Source organism: Salvia hispanica, chromosome 1, assembly GCF_029641045.1.
Source record: "Salvia hispanica isolate PSC_SH4W2 chromosome 1, Shi_PSC_v1, whole genome shotgun sequence".
Classification (NCBI taxonomy): domain Eukaryota; kingdom Viridiplantae; phylum Streptophyta; class Magnoliopsida; order Lamiales; family Lamiaceae; genus Salvia; species Salvia hispanica.
Window position 1 is genome coordinate 7,423,099 of NC_142692.1, and position 22,502 is coordinate 7,445,600.

The window sequence follows — 22,502 nt, forward strand, 5'->3', positions numbered from 1 at the left end:
ATGATGTTAACATTCATCACTGTATATATTATAATCTATCAATCTGTTAATTAAAAACAAAATCATCATTACTTAGATGAACATTATTCTGTGGCAAGCCCACAAAATAACGTTCAATTTTTCTTTTTTCAGCCCATTTGCCTTACATAGCATAATAATCTAGCCCAATAATTTTCAGTATCAAAGGCCCAGATAAAATATCATGGCATTTCAAATCAATTTAGAAATAGCAAACATATTACTTAGCTCATTTGCTAGATATTTCGGCTAGATAGATAATGGTTTGTGCTTGTAAGCTTGTTAGGGTTTAGGGGTTAGTAGTTTAGTTAAAATTCATCTTATCTTTAATGTATGCGTTGATGCAAAAGATAGAATAGAAAGTTAAATTTTATGAGTGAGAAGATGAAGGGCAGCTTAGTCATTTCATCCTACTATCTAGGTCCAATTTCCAAAAATGTTAGTGTAATCTATCAAAAATGTGGGTTAATTTTCTAAACTAAAACATGAATTTCAAGATGGATTTTCTCAGACCATAAAAATTTTACAGTCATTCACTAAGGTTAATATGCATCCCATACATATAATTAATATTGGATAAGAGCTCTCAACTTGCTCTAGCATATCTATTAAATACTCCCATAAAAGATTGATAAACATATGGTTGACTATTTGAGAGATAAAATGATAAAAAAAAAATGGGTAAAAAATGAACCAATTCATGACAATGAATAAAGTTTAGAAGAAGTGATATTTTTTAGATATATCCAATGAGAAGGGAACACAATGGAATAGGCATGTGCAGATGTTTATGGGATAGGTCTATGAATAAAGGGATCACCATACCCCATCCACTTAAATTGCAATTCTAGGTCAATCTATTCATTATTATTACTGTCTTATTGCAAACATATTCTTTCAGCATTTCATGACTAAGCTGTCATTTAGCTAATAGGTGGTAACACTATTCTTTGACCACACCACTACCGAATGTTCATCATATATCACTATACTTTTTATTTATTTTTAGTCTACAAAAAAATTGTCTAATATTTTGTGGTGCTAAAAGTAAATGGTATAGTACATAATTGGGGCAAGGGAATATTTGTATTTGAGACCCACTCAGCAATTTTTTTAAATAGTTACATCACCTTACTCGAATTCCCAATTGATAACAAAGTTGAGCGAATTAGTAGAAGATTTTTATAAAATGGGTTTTTATGACTAAGTTGTTACTAGTGTGACAGAAATTTGAAATATTGATATGACAATTGAAAAACAGAATTGTAGCTGAAATTTTTGTCCTCTCATCAACATTGTGTGACATTAAATTTATTTCATGTGAGTTACTCATTCATGTACAGTTGCAGCAATTTGTCCATTAAACCACATTCATTCACCTCTACAAAATCACATGGGACTCTCTCTCTCTCTCTCTCTCTCTCTCTCTCTCTCTCTATTCTATCTTCTTTGAATCTTTCTCCAACTATTACAAGAATCAATGCATTTTTCTTTTTATAATCTGCACACACAAACAAAAACAAAAACAAACAAAGCCAAAAAATTAGAAAAATCAATAAGTATGAAAGTGAGGAATCTCAAACAAAGAAGAGATGGAGTTGTCAAACAGTTCACCAGTTGATGATAAGGACACTGCCTCTGCCTCCATTGTTGGAAACAACCGAATTCTTGAGTTTTGAAATATCCTTCACTTGTTTCTTGGCTGCATACACATATACACACATCAAAACAAGCATCACATCATAAATCATAATCCAACTTGTTTAGTGGTAAAAGATATCACGGTTTGATTAAGATTCAAGCCTAACCATATTGAGATTCTTGATAACCTTCATGATTCAGTAACACCCCATTATCCCTTGCCTTCCTCTGCTTTAAATCCATCACCCAATCAAATGAAAATCAAGTAAAATTGTTTTCAAAGTCCGGAAATTCCTACCTTTGGTGGATTTGGATGACTTCTTGCATCACCTTCATTAAATAAATAGGATGTTACAAGTTTCATCATACCACATTTAAACTACAAAATCTTGTTATATTTTTACCATTGAATTCAGTGGCTACTTCTTCTTCTTCTATAGGTGTATTCTGTTTCACCCACTCATCAACAGTCTCCTTCCATTTTCTGCAATCAGAAATGCAATTACAATAATATTGTTTCTGAAATTCTTGACTGATTTTTTTTTTATTTTGCACTGACCTGATAACAATTTTAACCAGTCTTCGAACTTCACTGGATGAATGCTTTCGCAGTTTAGTTACATGTCTTCCTATCTCAGTATTCTTCAATACAAATAAACTCAACAAATTTGTAACACCAAAAATACAAGTGTGAATTTGAATGGGAGGAAAATGTCACCTTGAGAGTTATAAAACTAGTATTCATCTCCAAAAGCCTCTGAAGCATCTCAATCAAATATCTCTCATTCTGCAATTTTTTTCAAATTAGTCAAATAAATAAAAACAAAAGTCAAAATCAAAGCAACAGAAGCAGAAAAAACCTGGCTATGATCATCTAGAAGATTCCTGATTTCCAGAATCTTCCTCTGCTCATCTGCCTCATCATCAATTAGACCTAGACTTTGCTGATCGATCTCATCCTTCTTCTCCACACAATTCTGACACGGCGGCGCGAAAAGCTTCTCGACAATTCCGTCTCTCCGATTCCGGAGCTCGACTTCATGATCAGCAGACGCCACGGATATTGCCATGTCGATGCAAGTCCAGACATCAATTCCGGAATCCGATATGAAGGATCGGAAGCTGTTCAAATCCATAGCAAAAATTCTGCAACTAAAGGGTGGAGGAGAAGAGATAGAAGCAGCTGGAGTAATGGAACAAATCACGAAAATGTGTTGGCAGAACCGGTTTCATTTCGGAATGAGTGATGTTGGAATGAAGAGTGGTTTTGGGAAGATGAATTTATGGAAATGAATTGAATTGCAATCGAATTGGAGAAATATCAATGGCGGTTTCATTCTAATGCACATTTTTCTTCATCTCCATTGTTTCTTAATTAGTGTGTCGTTTCAGGGTGAAAAGACGCAAATGCCCATACTTTATTAAAATCTCTTGTTTTATTTCGGTTTCAACGCTCGACAATATTTTAGGTAATAGAGTCATTATATTTGGAATTAGTTATGCAACAATAATATACGCATTGCATGGTTATAACTGCAGTTTAAATATCTGCAGATATAGTAAAAAAAATATAATAACTTATTCATTAGATATTTACGTAATTATTTACAAAATATAGTAACGAAAACTAACAAGGAAATTATGTAATGTAATAACTAGCGGCAAGGAGTTTAGACATCAATGTATGAAATGTGGAGTTCGAGCCCTCTTAACGTCAGTTGTAATTTCCTCATTTCTTATGAGTTTATTTGTAATTTCATAAAGGAGTTAATTTAAAATAAAATAAAAAAACTAGTAAGTACTTATTATTAATAAGGCCAATTAATCTCTATGATCTGATTTCAAATTTTAAATGCAAGCAAAGTCTATGTGTATGTTTATTCATTTTAGAAATAAATTCACATTTAGACAGTGGCGAATCCATGATTCATAAATGGAGGGGGCGAAATATATATTAGTAGGTTGGTTTAGGGCGAAAATGATAATTTTTTTATTTATTTTCGGGGTGACGTCGGGGCAAACGGAGGGGGTGGACATGGTAATTTTACATCCGGATAAGAGGAAATTAGTCGCACGGAGGGAGCGACCGCCCCCCGATCCGCCACTGCACTTAGATGACTCTAAAAACATGAGCAAAGCATGCTCGTTTTTATGGAACAAAGATGGATTATGATGTTTTTATTTCTCTGTTTTGCATTAATTTTGTAAATGCTGAATTGAATGTGAAACATAATTGAGTTGGAAAATTGAATAAAATTTCCATAACGTGAGAGGAGTAGCGTAGGTGTAACAAAAATAATTTTGAATTGTTGAAGAGTGAATAGCCAAGATGCTAGCTAATTGGAGTGACTATAAAGTTTACTTGAATTAAGGTTGGTGATATTAATTAATTCCAGTTGTAAATAAATCATATACAAAAATGTTATTACTGTTTTCTAAACTGTCGAATTTTTTGAAGATAAGTACTTTGCATTTATTTTAGTTTTAAGAGTGGAATGGGGGATTTTATTTTGGTTTTATGAATCATCGTAGGCATAATTCAATGACGAAACGATTTTAAAAACACTTTACATAATGTCAGAAAAGTATTATAGCTCAGTTCAGTATCATGGATTGAGCTTGCAGAATTGGAATGAGAGTCTTTAATTTCAAATTAATGTTTGATACTGAAAAAAAAAATTGAAATTAAAGACTTCAATTCCAATTTGCAAACTCAATCCATGGTGTTGAACAATTTGAATTTAAATTATAACCCCAATTATTCACAATTTCAAATTCCATATAAAAAAAGATAATTATATTCTAAATAGTTATAACATTAGATAATTTAACACACTATACACTTGAATACACACAATACATGCACACACAATATAACTTTCCATACTACATCATTTTTTTCCGAATAAATGATTTAGAATTGAATTAATTCCTTCTAATTTAATTTCATAAAATTCTAATTCCAATTTCAATTCTAATTCTGACTCCGTGTATCGAACAAATTCTACTAAAAAACAGGTTTTCATATATCTTTGAATCTATGAATCACATAATAAATTTTTTTTCTAAATCTTATAAAATCTGTAAGCACATGAGAATATAAAACAAGCCTTTTAGATTGATTAGTAGTAGTATTTGATAAAAATCTGATGCACGAGCCCAATTTGTCTATAAGCCCAACCCAAATAAATAAGTTTATTTTCATTTTCCCTTCTTCTATGTTAGAGCATTCATTATAGGTGGACACTTTTTGGTGGACAACTTTTTTATTTGTCCACAGCCACAAAAAAAAGTGTCCACAGCAATAATGGACATTTTTTTTAGCCATATTTCACTTTATTTTATTTGTTGTATATTTTAATTCAATTACAATTAAAATTATCGGACTAAAAGTAATTAGAGAAAAACGGCTCCGACATGGTCTCGTGGGATTGTCCGACGATGACGAATCTCACGAGGGATCGCCGCCGCCGCCTCGTCGGCCTCCCTCTGCACCTCTTGAATCAAAGAATCTCATGCTTGATTCCACAAATCATCCATAATTGAAAAGTTTTTAGAGATAGAAAATTTGGATAAAAAGTGAAATGTGTGTGAAGATGTGTGTGGAGAGAAGATGAAAATGGGAGGAATATTTATAAAAAATCCATTACAAATTCGAAAAAAAAAAAAAAAAAAAATTTAAACCGGCGACCGCCGCGCCGGTTTCGCCGCACAATAGATAGGCGCGGCGGCCGCCGCGCGTCTCTCTCCTCCGGCCCGTCCTCGCCGCAATCGCGGCGAATGCCCGTCCGCCCCAGCAAATTCGTCCGCCCCCGGGGCGGACGCCTCCTCCGCTATAGCCCGCCGCGGCTAAGCCGCAAACGGGACGGCCGTCGCGCCGCCCCTATAGTGGATGCCCTTACTCCTCTTCCCTACTAAAAAGTAAAATAATTCTCTTTACTACTCCCTTAATCTTTTTCATGTATTTTCTGCTCTCTCTTATGAGTCCTGGCATGTTTTCTACTTATGATGGGATGGTCTAAAAATGAATACGTATAACTTATAATGAAATGGAAGGAGTATTATAAATTATCTGCGACAAATTTTTTTGTCTATTTTTATCATTAAGTGAGTTATATAATATTATGAATGATATATAAAACTCTGCTTATCTGTCCCTACTCTTTAAGTATAGTTTTTTAACCCTTTAATTTGTTGGTTATGTACTCATGAAACTTGAAGTTATTTCATTTTTCAATGTCCCTTTACACAAATTGGTTGATTTGGTATCAATTACTGGACATCCATATTTTTTTTGGAAATGGTTAACCTAAACTATTAGAAAAATCCATTAAATATGTTCATATCCTATATATTGGATATGATATAGACATATAGTAATATAAGACCATCAACAACTAGAGCCTTTCAATCGTCCGGAAGGTGAGTTTCATACTAATACGGCTCATGATGGTCTCATTTTTCTGATCAATTTTGAGAGTATTATTTTAAGTCTACATAAATTGATTCAGGTACTTCTGTTATATGTTGAAAATGTATCGATGTTTAACTTTTTCTTAAAAATTTCTCATGCGTAAAATACAAATTTAATACCCAACTCTTGAACAAAATAACAAAAATGTCGTTGGTCAAAATTTTCGAGTTAAAAAAGACAACTTATATTCTTTATCAATTGTTAAGTATATTTATTAAAATGTTATTATCACTGTAAAGATAAGACCCATCATTAAAATAAATATTAATAGCATAACTTTTAGGTGATAATTCTGACAATGATTTTTTGTTATTAAAATATTATGTAGATCTAGATCTTGATATAGTAGTAGTAATTTAAAATTATAGTGTGATTCTAATTGTAACAACTCAAATGGAATAAATTCGATTCAGGTGGAACTAAATACACTGTTATACCATAATATTATTAATTTAGTTTGTATCATGATAAAATTATTGACCAAAACCTTTTCATTATACAAGAATTGCACACCATTATCATGGAAATATTAAAACTTTACTATGTACAATAATTCAAACAAAGAATGAGAATAGTGTCTATTTTTTTGGTTACACCACATTCTAAAAGTTTTAGGACAAAAATATCTCTAAATAAATAGACAATCGCGTCAAATTTTTTTGGCCACTTTCATTAAAATATATAACCTCGTAGTGATTTTCGTCCACTCAAACACGTCTACTTTTTTTTTATAATTTAATCATGACTTTATGTTAAAAAATATAAAAAATCATAACAAATAAGTATATCAATTTCTATTTTTATTAGGATTTTATTTTTTCCTATGCTCTTAGGATTTTAAATTTTATATACGAATTAGGTTTTGAATTTCTAATCAAACAAATACTAAAAAACAATTAATTGGTCAACGATCAAATATAATGAGTGAATAAACACATAATCAATGACGTTAAAAAGACTACTTTCTACCTAATCTAAGCTGGCCTCTTATTAAAAACAATTAGTAAAGCGTTACATAAAATAAATTGATTCATCGGACAATCCGAGACTACAATTTTTCAAATGTCCTCAATTTATTTATAAGCATAATAATGAAATAACAACATAATAAGAATAACCATTTTTAGACAAAACTTTAAATTGTCAATTTATACGTAGTATTAAGTTAAATTTATAGTATCACTAAGATAAGATAAATTGGATCATTAATCCTAAAATATGAGTATAGATATTATTAGCTCTAATTCGCAATAATGTCCAAACGTTGGGATTAGATTTACAAATTTATAAGTAATCTATAAAAAGAGAATATATATTGTGGTGGATGTTCTTTAACAATTTTTGAATATATTATATCTAATTTGAAATTATGTCCAAACTTTGGGATTTGATTCACAAATTTAAAAAATACTCCATAAAAAGAGAAAATAAAAATTGTGAGTTTTTTTCGAAAACAAATTCTGAATATTCTACAGCATTATTATTGAGAATCTCTCGAGCCCTAAATCACAGCCAACCTCCATAACTAACAGTAACTACCACCTTTATCATTCCCAATTCCCATTATCATTCCCTTTTTTTTAAACCCTAATCTTTATTTATTTAGTGGGGTTTAACGTAACCACCACCTCCTTAATTTGGAAGGAATTGCTATTTTTCCATGAAATTATTTACGCTGTTTTCTCGATTTTGTCACAGTAAATAGAAGCAGCCTTTGCTGGAAATGAGTGTAATATACCATATTTCTACCTGTCATTAAGCTTTCTACGCCTATGACCATTGGTCTCATTTTTTGTAAATTAAAGGCACAACCTTTTTCCCCAATATTGTTGAATTCGCTTGCATTTATTCGACAATTAGCATAGCTTGAAGCTGCTTGCACAAATTCCTAAGAAGGTTTGCTATTGAATCTCTGCTTTTATCTTCTTTTTTCAGGGTTTTTCCAGAGGTGGGAAATGATGCATAGGATTTTTTTGTTTATGCTAGTAATTCAGATTGTCACGCGTTTTATGCGATGCTGGAAAGCCCAATTCTTTCTGTTAGGCTTGTCTCTGTGTGTGTTTGATTTAACTGGATGGCATGTAAGGTGTGAGTGAGTTCCTTCCACTTAATTGCATTCCTTGTTTTAGTAGTGAGCACGTGGAATTGTATGGTGAGTGTTTGGAAATAGCTGTGTGTGTAAAGTTGCAAGCTTTTTACTGTTTTTAAGGAAAGTTCCCATTTTTGTGCCTAAATATTTGGGAAGTTTGAGTGTTCTAGCTGTAGTTGCTGCTATTTGATATGCTGTAGAGTGGTGGTCTGTTTTTTAATCTTGTGATTGCACTTGTCCGCATTTGGTTTGCATAGTTTCTCAACCTGTGATATTCAGCAAAAACAGTTTTGTATTTGCTGAAGGCATTCGGTTTTGTTGGAGTACAAATGGATGGAAACGGAATTGATAATGATAGAGAAGTTTTAGAAACTGGGTTGGAGAGAAGCCAAGAGGAGTCTAATAGTACAAATCAAATTCATGACCCTGATGTGAAATGTAAATTGAGAGAAAGACAAGGCGAGGGAGACGGCATCCATGGAAGTTTTGACGGGCAACCAGATAATCGGTCTATAGATGGCGAGTTTGATCTGCCTTCGACACCTCAGGCCAACATTCGACAATCAAACTTGTTAAAGTCATCATCTATGGTAGAGGCGTCTTCGGTAAAAGATCTCAGTGGTAGTCCATCACCTCGGGTGTACAAAGGTTAGACTCATACTTCTCAATGCACCAACAAGCATTGATTACAAGACCTGGAATCAATTAAGCTGAAATTCTGCATGTTCATGTGTTTTTTCTACTGTTTAACTGTTGGATTGATGAAGTTTTCTTACTTGAACATTTTCTTTGAATCTTAAGGGTTGGACCATTGCATTACAGCACCTGTGCAGAGAAATCTTTTCCTTGAAAAGGAAGAGCTTGCATTTTCTCGGTCTATGACTGAGAAGAGGGTGGGTAGTCCGTTGTCTGCTCTAAAGCTGGATAGACTCTCAGAACGTGAGAAGGTTAGACTCATTGCATAAATGTCTTGAATTAATTCTCAACATGCTTCTTTGTGTATACAGATAGGTGTGGGTTATACATATCGGCTTCTATTTTACTTTTTAAGCATTCTGGTATAGGTGATTCCCCTGTAGCATTTATGCTTTCTACGGCTGTGGGGAATACCTCCGTCCTTAACTCCTTATCTCATAGCTTGATGTTGGCCTTAGAAAATTATTGCTCATGTTTCCAAAACTCTTATCAATAGGCACTCAAGTTTCTGAGGCATAACATAATAGTTATCGTACATTTTCCCTCACTACTAGGACTAATATTATGGATCTCTTTTTATGTTGATTTTGTACTTTTGTGTTGTTTGGTACAGAAAAAGTTAATTGTCGAGATAGTGAAGATACAGAGTGATGGAACTGTGGAGGTTGATCTCACTAAGGATTCTCCTGTAGCTTCAGAGTTATTAGAGCTCCATCAGTTCGATAGAATGCCTTCTGCTGTTGATTATATTTTTACCGATCATAATAAATCAGTTCCCAAACTAAAGATTGCAGTGCTTGTAGTTGGAACAAGAGGAGATGTACAGCCATTCCTTGCTGTTGCAAGGAGACTTCAGGTAAGGCATAGGTGCTTGAGCTTATGGTAGTTTCGTCCCGTTTCCAGTGTTTTCTCACCTCTTGTTTGTCAAAATTAGTTTCCCAACTCTAAAATTGTCTTTGTTATCTCCCTGAGGTGTGATCTTAGCTTCTCTATGCCTGATAGTTTTATTATTGTTGAAGAGTTGTTATTTACAGTTGCGAACTGGTAACAGTGATTGTCATCGTTATGTTTTGTTTTGTGTTTCCATTTTTTTTTGCTTGTGAAGCACTTTCCAATAGTTCTATATACCTCATTATCTAATTGCTTATTCTAAATGAAAACAGGCATATGGCCATCATGTAAGGTTGGCAACTCATTCTAATTTCCGTGGATTTGTAAAGTCAGCTGGGGTGGACTTTTACCCACTTGGTGGTGATCCTCGTGTTTTGGCTGGATGTAAGAGGTCCTCAACCTGAATATGCATTCATAAAATTCTAGAATATTTCGAATTAATGTACCATACAGGTTGTATGCTTTTTCTTCCGCAGTTCTTCATGGCCGTGCTGCTATTGGTTTTTGATGCAGTTCATAGTTCTAACTTTTCCAAGTGACGTTTTTGAGCATTTCCTGACTAAATCAATTACATGTGATTGCAGATATGGCCAGAAATAAAGGTCTTATTCCATCGGCACCAGGAGAAATTGCTATACAACGTAAACAAATAAAGGCCATTATTGAATCTCTGCTTCCGGCTTGCACAGAACCAGATCTAATAACTGGGGAACCTTTCAGAGCTCAGGCAATTATTGCAAACCCTCCTGCTTATGGTAAGTTGTTGCAAAGTACTCCCATACCACATTTTAGAAGTTTAATTAAGATTTTTGTGCAAAATTTTACATTTTATATTTTATTAGTTAATATGCTCAATCTAACTTTCTTGATGTTGTTTTGAGAAATTCTTGAACATACATGCCATTGAGATATAATCATCTAGTGCTGATAGTTTACATGCCATTGAGATGATGTTCTTGTTATCAGGACACGCACACGTGGCTGAAGCTCTTGGTGTTCCCTTGCACATTTTCTTCACAATGCCATGGACGTAAGCGAAAATTACTGCTCACCCTTTTTTTGATTGATGATTAATTCATCCTGCTTAAATATGAATCTCATAACATGTAAAATTTGTCATTACAAGCCGAGTAGTCAGCATGACCTTTCATGATTATGTTATCAGAATTCTTCCTTTCCTTTTTGAGGTGGCGGTGGGGCTTGTTTTTTTACACAATTTTGTATTTGTTAACAAATTTCTTTAGTGTTTAAAACTTGCACTCTGTTTTTGGATAATGTATCTCTCTTTGTTAGAAATGGTTAAGGAAACTTATAATCATGGGTTGAAATTACAGGCCTACATATGCATTTCCTCACCCATTAGCACGTGTACCTCAAAGTGCAGGATACTGGGTATGTGCAATCATCTTGAGCTGCTCTCTTCTTAAATTTGATAAATCCGGATTGTAAATGAATAATTCTTTAATTGATCCAGCTCTCGTATATTCTTGTGGACTTACTTATATGGTGGGGCATCAGAGGACTTATTAATGAGTTCAGGAGAAATAAACTGAAGCTTCCCCCTATTGCATACTTCAGCTCATACCATGGCTCGATTTCTCATCTACCGACAGGCTACATGTGGAGTCCCCATGTTGTACCCAAGCCAGACGGTAAGGCCATCTTTCAGTTGCTTGAGATTTCTTTATTTCATACCTCAGATTTATTGTGTAAATAACTAGGTTTGTGTTGATATGATTCTCCAAATTCTCACATTTTTTTTGGCACACTTCTTCATTGAGTTCATTTGGCTAATAATGCTCGATAACTTGTAGCCACCTAAGAATGTTAGTTCCGAACTCCTTTTGTAAAATTGCTCGTATGGGTTTATCCGGCTGATTGATCTGAACTTTCAAAGCTTATAACTTCAAAGCAATCTATATCTACTATCACTATAGCATCCACATCACGTTTGTCAAATGTGACCTTTTTTGCATGTGTATGCAACTTCGTTGTAGTTGGATGTTTTTTTTTAAATGTCAAATCTTACAACTGATGTCATTACTCCATGGCAGACTGGGGGAACCAGGTCGATGTTGTCGGGTATTGCTTTATGAACCTTGGATCAAAGTATCAACCATCTGAAGAATTTGCAGAATGGATACAAAACGGATCTCCACCGATTTATATTGGGTTTGGAAGCATGGTAGGTGGTAATGGTATTAGTATAATCCAATTCATACTACTATCTTGCATTCACTGTCTTGAAATAGAACTTACTCGTGATTTGAATAACTGCATCTGTTCTACAACTTTTGTTTGCAAAACATGTTCCCTTCAGAGAATAAACAAATTCTTTTTCCAAATACAAACACAGAGGAATTCATTAATAATATGTTTGCTCTGCTTGATAAGCCTCTGGATGATTCAAACAAAACTACAAAGACCATCTTGGAAGCTTTAGAGATTACCGGGCAAAGAGGAATAGTTGATCGAGGCTGGGGAGACCTTGGTAAATGTACGTATCATTTTGCTGGTTCGATCTCTTGGTGTTTCTTTCTGCATCCTCCATCTGATCCTCACCTTTTCACAAAATTTATGCTGAGTAGCAAATAAAGAAGAATGTATTCATTCTACCAATGGTTCCAAAATCCAAAACCTCCAACCGCTCAAACCACCATAGAGACTGCTATTTAGTTTGACATTCGTGTTGCCACAAAACAAACGGACACCATTTTCCTGTCTTCTAAGGAGCTTTTTTCCCTTTCAGATTCAAATATGCCTGACAATGTTTTCGTGATTGTGGATTGCCCTCATGACTGGTTGTTTCCTCAATGTTCTGCTGTGGTAAGTTTGTAGCTGCCGTTTCGCTCTACATAATAACTGCAGACATGTAATGATCACTTCCTTATTCAAACATAAGAAACATAATGGATTTGTAGGTTCATCATGGTGGAGCTGGGACTACAGCAACTGGACTAAAAGCAGGGGTAACGTAATCTTCCTATAAACATTCTGCATTCGAACGTGCAAAATGTAATGCGTTTTCTAATCTACGCGTGCCTTGCAGTGTCCAACGACCATTGTTCCATTCTTCGGGGATCAGTTTTTCTGGGGTGAGATAATCTACCAGAAAGGACTCGGTCCTGCTCCGATTCCCATATCACAGCTAACTGCTGAATCCCTCACAGAAGCTATAAGATTCATGCTGCAGCCAGAGGTACGAAAACGTATCAAGAACACTTCGAAAAAGTTCATGTATTGGTTTTAGTCACAAGCTCACTCACTGTCTCTACGTTCTTCCAGGTGAAATCTCGAGCAATGGAAGTAGCAGCTCGTATCGAAAAAGAAGATGGCGTCGGAGCTGCTGTCGATGCATTCCACCGCCACTTACCAGCTGAGGTTCCGTTGCCGCCGCCATCACCACCTCCAGAGAAGGATGACGGCCCAAATCCTCTACAGTGGTTTTTCACTCAGATTGGCAGGATCTGCTGCTTACCTTGCGGCTCTTAGATTTAGTTATGATGTCTCATTTGTACATAAGCTATTTATTAGGTAATTATTCATTTATTTTTTTGAGTTGGCATTTGATTATTAAATCTTGTACGTTGCTTGTGAGTGTTGTAATAGTAGGTAGCATATATTTGATTATTATTTTATTGAGTTGGTAATTGATTAGTACTCTGTCTCCCTCTATCCCACAAGAGTATTACTAGTAAAATACCAACTACAATAATAATAATAGTACACTGCTGTAATTTTCTTTTTTCTTCTAAAACTAACAATTATAATAACACTAAAATGCAGATCTCCTGTACCTATTAAAAAAAAGAAAGAAAGATTCCCTGAATAGTTGAGATTCCAGAAATGGTTTCATCTGCAATTTCGGGGCACTGCATTACAGACCTGCGTATCTCTGTATTTTGATATAACCGGTTAATGATCGTTGTCGCTTGTGCTAGCGATTTCTTTCGGGGACGAGTTCAATGGGACTAGGCAGCAATCATTCTTGCATTCCCCATGTTTTTTCATGTTTTCAGATATATGGCGAAAAGTTCTATTCAGTTTACACAGTCCTCTTTCAACTGGTTCGACAACATGGGACACAGTAAACTTCACGTCATCAACCATCTGCGAAAACACGAACCATCCACAAATATGTAAAATAACAATGCAGAAGGTATGGTGAATTTGATTAAGAGAAAGGAGAAAGAGACGTGTCTTACAATCCCACCGCTTCCAAGGAGCACGTCACAGACACTTTGGTGGATTTTCGGGTGGGTTTCTTCTCCCTCTGTAATCATCGAAACAGGTATTGTGGGAGATCTTTCGCAGTCTTGAACCTCTTCGGCATCTGGTGGAGTTTCTAAGGCTGCGTAATCAGCCATGACAGCAACATTTCGCTCACATCTCTCTCCGCGTTTGTAGGGTTCAGCAGGGAAAACATGGATATGTATCACAGCAGCCACACCCATCTGACTCACCAACATCCAAATTCATCCGTCACAACATTGAATCCAATAAAACTCCTAATATTATTGCAAGAGCTTTTAAAACTAGAATCCTAACGAAGAGTCATACTATCTATCTATCATTTAATGAAGAGCCTTGAGAATATTCGAGGACAACATGTATGATCTACAACTAAAATATAGTAGTAGTACATTACTATGTGTGTGTTTGCATTGAACAAAACTTCGGAAAATGTAAACAAAGAGGATGTGCCTAAAGTGTTGAAACAGAAGCCTCAATATTCCTTATTCTGTGAAATTAAGATACAGAACTCTGCTCTCTCCAGTCAAGGTTCCAATTTCCAATTGCAAGAAAATGGTAGGAGCAATTTTGTGAAGGATACGTCTATATTCGATGTGGAAATCAGCATGCTATAAACTATAAAGACTCCAACCAATAGGAATACGATACTGATTGGAAAACTAGGTACAAAAAGCACAAGAATTCAATTCCGTCACATTAAAGAAACAAAAAGACAGATTTGATTATTGATGCATGATATACTATAATGATATATGGTCATTTGAATTATATACTCAGCAACATTAAAAGGAACTTGAGGTAATTTTCAACACACCTCTAAACATATGAAGTAGTCTTGTATACGGGCTTCCAGAACCTGTACCAGTGACCCCTTAAAAGCTCCAAATGAGAAAATAAAGGCAAGAGCAACACCTTGCCACCATGTCATGAAGACGATTGACTTGAATGTCAAAAACTTGGCCAAGGGTTTAATTGGTGCCAATTTATTCTTGGTAACAGAATAAAACTGCACAAGGCAATATAAGGCCCAGGTTTGGCTGAAATTTAGTACTACCGCTAAATAGGGATAACTGCAAGCAGATCACAAGCTTTTAACTCAATCACAACAACACAGAAACCAAGCTAGAAAAGTGAAAGCTAAACTTGAGCAAGTTGTACAATAGTAACTTACGCATATCCCCAGTCAAACTTTCCTTCCCCATAAACGCCCAAAGATTCAAAAAGCACTGCAAGTAATGCACATATCATCTTCAGTGTCATCTGTTGCATCAGAGACTTAGGTTAATAACAAACGGAAAACATCAGATTGCCAATTTCCATGAAAGTCTACATACATATTGCACAACACCAATTTTTACAGCTTGATAGAATTCAGCACCAAGCTTCCAGTCTCTTAAAAAGCAACTCAATGGAAAAGGATGTTGAACAATGCCATAAGCATAAACTTCATCTACAAGAGGTGTATAAGAGGTAACCAAGCTTTGGTCTTCCATAAATTTAATGGTACTTTCCTCTCCACCTGCAAGACATGATCTTGCATGATTTTCGATATAGTGCAATAGTTCTGTTGGAGGAAAACACATTCGAAAAGAATGCAGACAATTGACATTTATGAGAAGGGAGACTACCATCAAATTGTACGTGATCAACTGAAATTTCATAATTTGTATCTGACACATGAAATTTGACACTACTATATGCATTATCTGGTTAGAACCCTATAACTTCTCATATTTTTAACACTAAGCCCACTGATGAATTTTGAATTTGAGAATATTTACATTATGGAGTTGAACTGATGCAGGAAGAAGGAAAAAAAAAAAAAAGTAATGCAAGACTAACTAGACAAGTGGAGTACTAGATTTAGAAATTGGGATGGTCTTCGAAGAAAGATTTTAATTGAAAAATATTACAGGTAAAGGGAAAATCGACATACCTAAGCAGGCTATGAGATATCTCTCGAAGCAATACAATGCAAAAGCTTCATAACAATCTCGCAGAATTTGACAATTGAAGGCAACCTCAGAGTTTAACAGTGATAGAAACTGTTCACATTACCAAACAATCAACAAGAAACAGAATAAGCCCTGGTCCAAAGAAAATAAATTCAGAGCGGCTCATCTTAAGTTGTTATTATCTATCATAATAACAGTGCCCCTAATGTTGGAAGTTAAATGCGTATAATGATATTCACCAGACATCATTACCGATTCCACAGAATATACGGGAACCATTAGAATAATGGGCACCAAGAACTTCTGCTCCTGAAATAAAACATAACCAACTACATTATTAAAGGCGCGAAAGAAGACTCTTGGTGGCTGTGATAAACAGTCATGAACACTAGTATCAACCAACAACAATACGATCAGCTAACCAACCAGGCACCTATCTTGAAAATGGGACGAACCTCTGGCTGGTTGTAGGCAATCAAATGATCAAAGATCAAGTACATGGACAGAATGACAGCCACCAACACAAATATGGCTGCGCTGCTAACCACCCAATTGCGAATGGCGGAAGTTCCTACATACATACCCAAGGACAAAAATCTCTCCGACCGGCTCATAGCATCAACCACAGTGGCAATATGTAACAATGAGAGTAAAACCACCTTCCACCCCATTGCACATCATACAACCTTCTGAAAAAATCAAGTGATATGCTTTTCATAGATAAGAGGGACTAGATTGAACTGTTTGATCAATAAAGAACCTAAACTCCTTCCAAACCACCTCATTAAAATCTGCTAAACTAAGGTTGCACGGTGAAATTATTCTCCACGTTGCTCCAAAATCATCAATATCTTCCAACTATTTAAGGCAAGCAATACCAATTTTTCTGTTCACAGAAAATAAAATGCCCTAAAAATGCAGTCTTTTTTACATTAAAACCAAATTGATTCCGAATTTATTTCCGCATGTATGATTAAGAAACAAAAAATAAAATAAAATGGATGCCGTATTTCACCAGAACATCCCCAAATTGTCTTGATAATAAATTAATAATGTGCATTAGCACACAAAAATCAAAGAAATTAGAGAAAACAATAAAAAAATGGATGATAATTTTAGGGCAGGATAAAACCTTGATATATAGCTCCACAAATCTGATTAAAAATTGCCTAAAGTATAGAATTCCATTCCTCTCATTTCAGAATGCATGAATCTGAGCTGAATAAAATGCTTCTTTAGGAATGTAATCGGTCTATCTTCGCTTGAACGGCTCGAAACAAAATCAATTGCACAACTCATCTCGAACCGAAGAATTCTAAATGCATCCCAATTTTAAAAGTGTATGTATATATATTCCAATGTCAGTGTATTTACTGGTACCTATTGCATGTCTAAAAAAAACTTAAATGATTTAGTGTTAAAATATTTGTGTACGCCAAAATACAAATGCTAATCTCTTATCTCTCTATATAGAGATAGTTCTTCAAGTTTGCTCACATGATATAATCCAGTATGAAATGATTCTTGTTTGGTGTATAATTTAGATTAAAAATAGTTTATCAAACATATAATGATCATAATGAAAATTGTTTTTCTCCATGTATTCTCTTCTTTCTCGTTTAATCTATTTGTATTTTTTTTTGGACACTTACGAGTGAAATTAGTGCTTTCATATCAAAAATTATTTGTCATGAAACATCTCAATTAACTTGGGATGAATATTAAATTTGGTACTATATTTTAAAAAACAAATGTCAATACCATTGACATTATTTAATACTCCTGGTAACATGAACATGATAGATTGGTAACATGATAGTTTAAATTCTATTTTAGCTTGTGACTATCATGATAGTTTACCAAATATTCTCCGCCATATCGACAAGGAGTCCCACATGGTTACAACTTACAATGCAGGGCAACAACACCTTCGAATTGAAGCCTCGCTCAGTCACCGGTAGAGGAGTCCAACATGGATTGATCAGTGATTATCGAAATGGATTTACGTTACAAAACAATACTCCCTCCTTCCCACTACAAGTGAGGTGCTTCAATTCAAATGTTGTTTTGCAAAAACGATAATAAATAGTTAGAATAGAGAGGAAGTAAAGTAAATATAATTAAATTAGAATTTTAAGTGTAATGAGACATCACTTAATAAAGGACCTCTTAACTTAATCTAACGTATTAATTAAATGCATTAATTATAATTTAAACTATAAATAGTGTAAGGAGTTTGTGACGAGCCGAAAAACAACAGTGCAAGTAACATGGGATGGAGGGAGTACTATACTTTCTCTTCACTCTAACTATTTATTACTCCATTTTCGCAAAACAACAGTCGAAAAGAAATGTTATTTCATTCAGCGTGTTTGAAACGCGTGACTTAATCATTGAACATGCCATTAAATTTGGTGTGTTTCCAATTTTAAAAAATAAAAAGAATCTTTTTCATGAACTTATCAAAATTTTAAAAACAAGTTTGGTGATATATATAAGAAAAAAACAAATATATTCTAGTCTAGAAAAAATAGTCCCAAAATTAGTCGCATGCTAAAAATAATTTTTTTGAAAATGTTATTTTTATATTTTATCTATTTTTTCCTCTTTCCTCTGTCTCGTTAATTTTTTCTCTTTTATAGTAATAGTTATTTTATTTTACTATCAATCTAACTTAATCAAATTTGGAGTCTCTATCTAACTTAATCAAATTTGGAAGTTAAATTTGGAGGTAGGTTGGAAGTTAAGTAAAATTTGGGAAGTAGTAGCTCTAATCTTCAAGTCTCTTTCCCCCCAACTCTCTAAACCGCAAAATGCGGTCACCGCCGATCTCTCAGCGCCGCCGCCGCTGGGTAAGCTCCTCTGGGTTGGGGATCGCAGCAATAGCCTACGTAGGCGTAGACTACCTCCGCCACCTCTCGCCGCTGTGGCACGAGCGCCTGCAGCCACTTCTCTGGGTGGCTCTTGCGATCGCCGCCCTAGTTCGCGTCCCATTTTACAAGCACTGGTCGCTGGAGCTTCGGGCGGCAATACCCTTCATTCTCTCCATACTTTTCATGCTTTCAGCTCTGCTGTTTGAAGCAATTTCGGTTCGCTCTGTCACCGCTGTTCTAGGTCTAAACTGGCACAAGTATGTATACCAAAACCTACTTTTGCTATCGTAGATTTAGGGTTCTGGCCTTTATTTTTGGGGGTTGTGTTGTGGTCTACTTGTCGACATTGTTGCCGTCGCAGGGAATGGGGATTTTGTCAATTGCACTCAGATTTATGATTCTGAAATCAGATTCTATTTATATATGTTTTGCTGTTTTCATATTCCTTTTTCTGTGTATTTCGATAACTATTAGAAGGTCTCAGATGATAGATTCAGTAATTATAATCTGAGCTGGGACATTTAATTCTTTGGACAGAGCAGAATTAAATTGTTTCTGTACAAATTCTCTAAATTTTAATATGGCAAGTTCATAAGTAAACTTCCATTTTTGACTCTGCTGTTTTCTGTGTTTCAAATTAAGGTGTCAATTGCGGCAGAACACTAGTATTTTTGCATTTGTAATCTTGAACATACCAAAATGAGATGATTTATATCTATCAGCAGGCGTTGGCTAAATTTCTTACTTGGATCTTATGACCTTGTTTCTAAATAACTTGGTTGTATGTGCTTCAGTAGTTCTTTGAGCTTTCAAGTCTCCAATTAATGATATGTTTTCTTTGAGTAATTTTATTGCAGTTCTGTGTATATATATGTATATGGTCTTCTTTGGATGGACACCTTGGTAAATGGAAACTTCTAGAAATTTGATTCCCTGCCAATTTGATCAATATCTCCCTGCAATCTAGTTTTCTGTGCTGATAGAGTTGAAAACCTATCTGCATGTTTTCAGATAAGAATTCTGTAATTTGATGTATGATGGGCTTTTATAATGGTTGGACAGTGAAACACCACCTCTCCCTGATGTTGGCCAGTGGTTGCTGCTAGCGTTGAACGAGAAGCTACCTCAAGTAATGGTGGATATCCTGAGGGCTCGAATCATTGGGTTGCACCATTTTTTGATGTTGTTTATTATGCTTGGATTCTCAGTATTGTTTAATTCAGTTGAAGCTCCTGGGCTAGGCCTGGGAGCAAGATATATGTTCACCATGGGTGTTGGGCGGCTTCTTCGTGCAATAGCTTTTGTATCTACCATCCTTCCCTCAGCGCGGCCATGGTGTGCTTCAGCTAGATTCCAAGTGCCTGCACACCCGCATCCTTGGGTGCAGAAATATTATGTTCCATACGCCAAAGATTCTAGTGCTATACGCCATATTATTCATCATGATTTTGCATATGGTATATATCGAATTTTGCTTCCATGATGTCAAAGATGTTGCAACCATCGGACTAACTTGTATTTGCTCTCAGCTGTTACAGGAGATTATGAAGCTGAATTCATACCAAACTGGGGCTCGATGAACTTTCTTGCTGACTTTCTGCGACCTACAGCTTCCGAAGGAGCTTCACCGTGGTACAGTCTTCTGAAGAAAGCTGGTGGCGGGTGCAACGACCTAATATACAGCGGGCACATGCTCGTTGCTGTCTTAACAGCTATGGCATGGACAGTACGTATAGAGTTAAATAAAACTCCACCCCCTTCCCTCTACACAGATATATACAATGGCATTCATGGAAATCATATTGAAATTATTGCAGGAAGCCTATGGAGGGTTTACATCAGCCATTATATGGATGCTGGTGGCTCACAGTGCCCAACGTGAAATCCGAGAGCGCCACCATTACAGCGTGGATTGCATTCTAGCCATCTACATGGGCATCTTCTTGTGGAAGATGGTAGGTGTATTCTGGCCAATCAAGGATAGTTCGAGATCCAAGCGGCTGGATAAACTGGAAAAAATTGAGAGCAGGCTTGTACAAGCGGCCAAAGACTCAGACATGGATCGAGTTCGGGAACTTCTAAAAGAGGTTGAGGTGAGCGGTCAGGTGAGTCAGGTGAGGCAGGAATCGAGTAGCAAAGCTTTGTGGGTGTTTTCTGGTGCAACCATGCTGTTTGCATTAGTGGTAGTCATTCTTGCCTTCACATTGACTAGCGACGGCTGATTTTACTTACTTTCAATTGTTGTTGAATGGAGATGTGACATGTTCATTGTTGTTGTTGTATGGAGATGAAAATTTTTGTTGTATGTTTGAACTTTCAAGAATTCAGGCATTGCTGTTGCCTGTTGGTTTTAATGTTGTCTTCTATTAGTCTATTTTAAATAATAAAGACTTTAGTTAAACCGAAAATAAATAAATAAAGACTTTATCAATGTGTGAGACAAACATACTATAATTAAGAGTATTTATAATGTATATAGTCTTTTTGATCACCCACACTTTTATTTCTGTAGTAATTTGGATACATATGAATATTTTTGATAAATACCATATATCAATTTATACATTACGCCAATATTTTTGATAAATACCATATATCAATTTATACATTACGCCTGCTATCAATTGATCCGTTGTAGTCTAGTTGGTTAGGATACTCGGCTCTCACCCGAGAGACCCGGGTTCAAGTCCCGGCAACGGAATTTTTTGAGATTTTTTTTATTAATGTCAGTAGACTGTCCTAGGTTAATTAACTGATATCCTTTTTTACAAAAATAGAACTATATTCTCTCTTATAGAGTAGGGAGTACTACTTTATTTCTCTCCTAATCTACCTTTTCTTTTCTCTATTATTTAATCTCACAATTTAACTCACTAAATACATTTTTTAATTATTGTGACAAAAGAACCCTCTCAGTTCTCAGTTAATAAGACGGGACAAAGAGAATAATAAAAGAGTCTGTTGAATATATGTAGACTATTATTGTTTGGGCCTGATTTAATTTGTGTCTAGGCCTTTTGTCTTTACTGGACTTGGCCCAGAAGCCCAGCTGATCACCCTTCTCACCTGGATGGCTGCCACGTGCCTCTTCACTTGGATCCTGCTGTCCGGCCGTTGGATTGAAGGTTTTTTGGATGTTGTGTTTGTTATGTGAGAGTATGAGCCGTTTTATTCTCTCATTCTACACTCCTCTCTTTCTCTCTCTACTCTCTGAGACTCTCGGTTTTCTCTCTGCTTCACCGATGGCTTCTCCGGTTGATTCCTTGAGATTCTTCACCATTCTTGTGTGATTAATCTAGTGTGAGTTGTTGAGAAGGCAACTTCTTCGGTTGCTTAGTGTTCGTGAGAACTAGGGTTTCTTCTCTGAGTTGTGTGTGGTGAGCTAATCCGGTGTGAAGGGGCGGTGCGGTGAAGGTAGTGGCGGTGTGAGGGTAGACTCCAGTCGATTCATCGTTGCTCCCTTGGATTCGGTTCTAGTTGAATAGATCTGGGCTATGTAGCGGGTTCTGAGCCATATTTTGTGATCTATTCTGCTTTGCTTTGTTTTCTCTTGTTAGTAATTGTTTAAGGTCTTCAAGGATCTTGTGTTGGTATAATAACAAGCTACTTGA

General features: G+C 35.5%; 4 protein-coding genes and 1 non-coding gene across 8 annotated transcripts; 3 read left to right on the plus strand and 2 right to left on the minus strand.

The window, feature by feature from the left end:
• Positions 1 to 1,281: 1,281 nt before the first annotated feature.
• On the minus strand, positions 1,282 to 3,011 carry LOC125219731 (putative mediator of RNA polymerase II transcription subunit 26c). 2 transcript variants are annotated; one of them, XM_048121781.2, is made up of 8 exons: positions 2,520 to 3,011; positions 2,378 to 2,446; positions 2,219 to 2,301; positions 2,064 to 2,143; positions 1,958 to 1,989; positions 1,827 to 1,887; positions 1,633 to 1,720; positions 1,282 to 1,519 (listed from the first exon to the last, which is right to left on the minus strand). In XM_048121781.2, coding segments are annotated over exons 1-8 (690 nt in total). In that variant the 5' UTR covers positions 2,796 to 3,011; the 3' UTR covers positions 1,282 to 1,518. The 2 variants fall into 2 exon arrangements, with proteins under 2 accessions (XP_047977738.1, XP_088914552.1); XM_089058426.1 differs by having other exon boundaries at positions 1,282 to 1,720.
• A 4,619-nt stretch (positions 3,012 to 7,630) lies between these two features.
• UGT80B1 (UDP-Glycosyltransferase superfamily protein) lies at positions 7,631 to 13,466 on the plus strand. Of its 2 annotated transcripts, none has more exons than XM_048126096.2 (15): positions 7,631 to 8,029; positions 8,511 to 8,870; positions 9,024 to 9,169; positions 9,532 to 9,774; positions 10,082 to 10,193; positions 10,394 to 10,564; positions 10,776 to 10,839; positions 11,144 to 11,201; positions 11,284 to 11,461; positions 11,864 to 11,994; positions 12,204 to 12,306; positions 12,559 to 12,635; positions 12,731 to 12,778; positions 12,859 to 13,008; positions 13,095 to 13,466. In XM_048126096.2, the coding sequence occupies exons 2-15, from the start codon at positions 8,552 to 8,554 to the stop codon at positions 13,299 to 13,301; spliced, it is 2,007 nt and encodes a 668-aa protein (XP_047982053.1). In that variant the 5' UTR covers positions 7,631 to 8,029; positions 8,511 to 8,551; the 3' UTR covers positions 13,302 to 13,466. The 2 variants fall into 2 exon arrangements, with proteins under 2 accessions (XP_047982053.1, XP_047982054.1); XM_048126097.2 differs by having other exon boundaries at positions 8,528 to 8,870.
• A 16-nt stretch (positions 13,467 to 13,482) lies between these two features.
• On the minus strand, positions 13,483 to 17,453 carry LOC125223113 (protein LAZ1 homolog 1-like). Of its 2 annotated transcripts, XM_048126100.2 has the most exons (9): positions 17,151 to 17,453; positions 16,474 to 16,707; positions 16,271 to 16,327; positions 16,000 to 16,108; positions 15,398 to 15,582; positions 15,235 to 15,323; positions 14,878 to 15,133; positions 14,015 to 14,263; positions 13,483 to 13,919 (listed from the first exon to the last, which is right to left on the minus strand). In XM_048126100.2, exons 2-9 carry the CDS (start codon positions 16,687 to 16,689, stop codon positions 13,725 to 13,727), a joined length of 1,356 nt encoding a protein of 451 aa, XP_047982057.2. In that variant the 5' UTR covers positions 16,690 to 16,707; positions 17,151 to 17,453; the 3' UTR covers positions 13,483 to 13,724. The 2 variants fall into 2 exon arrangements, with proteins under 2 accessions (XP_047982057.2, XP_088918654.1); XM_089062528.1 differs by having other exon boundaries at positions 16,474 to 17,452.
• Positions 17,454 to 18,765: 1,312 nt separating this feature from the next.
• Positions 18,766 to 21,245, plus strand: LOC125185613 (Sphingomyelin synthetase family protein). Its single transcript, XM_048082172.2, has 4 exons — positions 18,766 to 19,148; positions 19,954 to 20,348; positions 20,421 to 20,617; positions 20,709 to 21,245. Exons 1-4 carry the CDS (start codon positions 18,832 to 18,834, stop codon positions 21,111 to 21,113), a joined length of 1,314 nt encoding a protein of 437 aa, XP_047938129.2. The 5' UTR covers positions 18,766 to 18,831; the 3' UTR covers positions 21,114 to 21,245.
• Positions 21,246 to 21,519: 274 nt separating this feature from the next.
• Positions 21,520 to 21,592, plus strand: TRNAE-CUC (transfer RNA glutamic acid (anticodon CUC)). Its single transcript has one exon. It is a non-coding gene; the product is annotated as a tRNA-Glu (tRNA).
• The last annotated feature ends 910 nt before the right edge of the window (positions 21,593 to 22,502 follow it).

What these genes read in the sequence shown, in the direction of transcription:
- LOC125223113 (XM_048126100.2), bottom strand. Translation starts at nt 16,689, where the DNA reads ATGGGGTGGAAGGTGGTTTTACTCTCATTGTTACATATTGCCACTGTG. An exon ending in ATATCTCATAGCCTGCTTAG is followed by an intron (nt 15,583 to 15,999) that starts GTATGTCGATTT and finishes CATGTCTTGCAG; the next exon opens with GTGGAGAGGAAAGTACCATT. An exon ending in ACTACTTCATATGTTTAGAG is followed by an intron (nt 14,264 to 14,877) that starts GTGTGTTGAAAA and finishes TTGGTGAGTCAG; the next exon opens with ATGGGTGTGGCTGCTGTGAT.
- LOC125219731 (XM_089058426.1), bottom strand. Translation starts at nt 2,795, where the DNA reads ATGGATTTGAACAGCTTCCGATCCTTCATATCGGATTCCGGAATTGAT. An exon ending in GTCATCCAAATCCACCAAAG is followed by an intron (nt 1,888 to 1,957) that starts GTAGGAATTTCC and finishes GATTTAAAGCAG; the next exon opens with AGGAAGGCAAGGGATAATGG. An exon ending in TTATCAAGAATCTCAATATG is followed by an intron (nt 1,721 to 1,826) that starts GTTAGGCTTGAA and finishes ATGTGTATGCAG; the next exon opens with CCAAGAAACAAGTGAAGGAT.
- LOC125185613 (XM_048082172.2), top strand. Translation starts at nt 18,832, where the DNA reads ATGCGGTCACCGCCGATCTCTCAGCGCCGCCGCCGCTGGGTAAGCTCC. An exon ending in CTAGGTCTAAACTGGCACAA is followed by an intron (nt 19,149 to 19,953) that starts GTATGTATACCA and finishes ATGGTTGGACAG; the next exon opens with TGAAACACCACCTCTCCCTG. An exon ending in TAACAGCTATGGCATGGACA is followed by an intron (nt 20,618 to 20,708) that starts GTACGTATAGAG and finishes AAATTATTGCAG; the next exon opens with GAAGCCTATGGAGGGTTTAC.
- UGT80B1 (XM_048126096.2), top strand. Translation starts at nt 8,552, where the DNA reads ATGGATGGAAACGGAATTGATAATGATAGAGAAGTTTTAGAAACTGGG. An exon ending in TGCAAACCCTCCTGCTTATG is followed by an intron (nt 10,565 to 10,775) that starts GTAAGTTGTTGC and finishes TCTTGTTATCAG; the next exon opens with GACACGCACACGTGGCTGAA. An exon ending in CTCAAAGTGCAGGATACTGG is followed by an intron (nt 11,202 to 11,283) that starts GTATGTGCAATC and finishes TAATTGATCCAG; the next exon opens with CTCTCGTATATTCTTGTGGA.